The sequence below is a fragment of the Larimichthys crocea genome, unplaced genomic scaffold, assembly GCF_000972845.2.
Source record: "Larimichthys crocea isolate SSNF unplaced genomic scaffold, L_crocea_2.0 scaffold68133, whole genome shotgun sequence".
Lineage (NCBI taxonomy): Eukaryota > Metazoa > Chordata > Actinopteri > Sciaenidae > Larimichthys > Larimichthys crocea.
In genome coordinates, this window is record NW_020858979.1 from 1 (window position 1) to 2,498 (window position 2,498).

The 2,498-nt window shown below is 44.1% G+C and overlaps 1 protein-coding gene across 1 annotated transcript; it reads right to left on the reverse strand.

Moving 5' to 3' along the window:
* Window positions 1-4: 4 nt before the first annotated feature.
* LOC113745364 (H-2 class II histocompatibility antigen, I-E beta chain-like) lies at window positions 5-1,059 on the reverse strand (the record flags this gene model as incomplete). Its single annotated transcript, XM_027276896.1, has 2 exons — window positions 902-1,059; window positions 5-276 (listed from the first exon to the last, which is right to left on the reverse strand). Coding segments are annotated over exons 1-2 (327 nt in total), but the record flags the coding sequence as incomplete, so codon positions are not given.
* Between the last annotated feature and the right edge of the window lie 1,439 nt (window positions 1,060-2,498).

Sequence of the window (2,498 nt, forward strand, 5' to 3'; positions counted from 1 at the left end):
CACCTGACTTATCCAGAGCACTCTGGTAGTCAACCTGAATGTTGTTCAGACAGTATCTCTCCTTCTCGCCTCTCTCCCGAGCCAGAAGTGAAGGATTATTGTTCCAGTACTCTGCGTTCTTCACACCACGCTCTGTGAATCCAACATACTTCCCCACACTGCTGCTGAACCTGCTGTACTCCATCTTGTTGTAATAGTACGACCTGATGTACTCGATGTCGTTCAGATCAGTCGAGTTAAAAACACAACGGGTCAAAGCAAACTCCATGAATCCATCTGAACAGAAAAAACAACCAGAACATCAGAGACTGCTAACAATATGATCAATGTATTGATCAGTGATCAGTGATCAGTGTAGTGATCAGTGTATTGATCAGTGTATTGGTCAGTGATCAGTGTATTGATCAGTGATCAGTGTATTGGTCAGTGTATTGATCAGTGATCAGTGTATTGGTCAGTGACCAGTGTATTGATCAGTGTATTGATCAGTGATCAGTGTATTGATCAGTGTATTGATCAGTGTAGTGATCAGTGATCAGTGTAGTGATCAGTGATCAGTGTATTGATCAGTGTATTGATCAGTGATCCGTGTATTGATCAGTGTATTGATCAGTGTATTGATCAGTGATCAGTGTAGTGATCAGTGATCCGTGTATTGGTCAGTGTATTGATCAGTGATCAGTGTATTGGTCAGTGATCAGTGTATTGATCAGTGTATTGATCAGTGATCAGTGTAGTGATCAGTGTATTGATCAGTGTATTGGTCAGTGATCAGTGTATTGATCAGTGTATTGATCAGTGATCCGTGTATTGATCAGTGTATTGATCAGTGATCAGTGTATTGATCAGTGATCAGTGTATTGATCAGTGATCAGTGTATTGATCAGTGTGGTGGTCGTACCTGCTGTGCAGAGGCTGATGAAGAGCAGGGAGAAGCTGATGAAGGATGAAGCCATGTTCGTCTGTTCACTTCACAAACACTGAACCAGTCTGACTGAGAGCGGCTCTAAAAACCAGAGACCAGATCACATGACCTGCCATCAGCTGTTACCAGGCAGACTGCTCAGGGAAAGTCACAGCAGGCTGTCAGCTACATGTTACACAGTTATATGAGTCATAATCAAACGTATTGATCAAATATCTGAAGTTACTGATCATTATTAACCCTCCAGCTGCCAGACTGCTGCCATCTGAATATGTTCTGATAAATATGATAAAGACTGAGGAGCAGTCATTCACTCAAACTGCTGACACTCATTTATTTATAACAGATGTGACCTGTGGACAGTCAATCAGTCACATCAACACGCCAAACACTGAGAGGCCAAGACCCCACAGGTCAGACAGGAAGTGACATCAAGACCCCACGGGTCAGACAGGAAGTCACATCAACATTCCAAACACTGAGAGGTCAAGACCCCACAGGTCAGACAGGAAGTGACATCAACACGCCAAACGTAGAGGGCAAGACCCCACAGGTCAGACAGGAAGTGACATCAACATTCCAAACACTGAGAGGGCAAGACCCCACGGGTCAGACAGGAAGTCAGACAGGAAGTGACACGCTGCTCTGCAGGTTGCAGGTGTGTGTCTGTGTTAACTTGTCCTGAAGGTCTCGTCTCTCTTTGGGTTTCTGCTGATCCTGGATCAGAACCAGAACGATGAAGTTTCTCACCTGTTCACATGGAGCTTGTTAAGGCTCCATTACAACACACAGAATCAAAACCACGAACAGGCTGAGGGGACACTTAAAGAACCGGACCACAGAGAACTGATCTCAAACGTTCAGAGTCAGTTTGTCTTTATTAGAAGACAGAGAGTCACATGACTTCATCTCCAGGTGTGACGTCATCTTATATTGTGGCGGCTCGCTGCTCCTCGTCTCATCCTGAAACTTTGAAGAAATGAAATACTCTGACTTCTCTCTGGAGTTCATGTTGGACTGATCTGCTGATGCTGCAGGACTGAACTAATGAAGAGAGGATCTTTGAGATGATGTAATGTTTGACCTGAGGAACCTGTCCCCACCTGTCTTCATCTGTCCTCACCTGTCCTCTGCAGGTCAGCACAGATGTCTCCACGTCTCTGCTCTTCATCAGCTGAATCAGGACGTGTCAAAGTTCATGGAGCTCGTTAATGTTTCACCTGTTCACCGACTCGTTAATGTAGCTGTCTGTGTTTGGACTGTGGAGTCATGTGACCTGATCATGCTTCATTTATACTGTTAATAATCAATAATCACATCAGGACAAACATCTGTTCACGTCTTTATTGCTCATTCAGACAATCATTTCTTCTTGTTGACTGAAAAACATTTTCATCGCAGAAGCAGAAAAACATGAAAGTGAGAAAGTGACAGAGTGAGAACCAATCAGAGTCCTGCAGAGAGAGCCGACAGCTGCAGCTTTATTACATCAATCAAAATCATTATTGATCATCAACATGTCAACACCTGATCAATGAAGCAGGTTTACTGTGGAGGCCCAGAGCAGCCCACG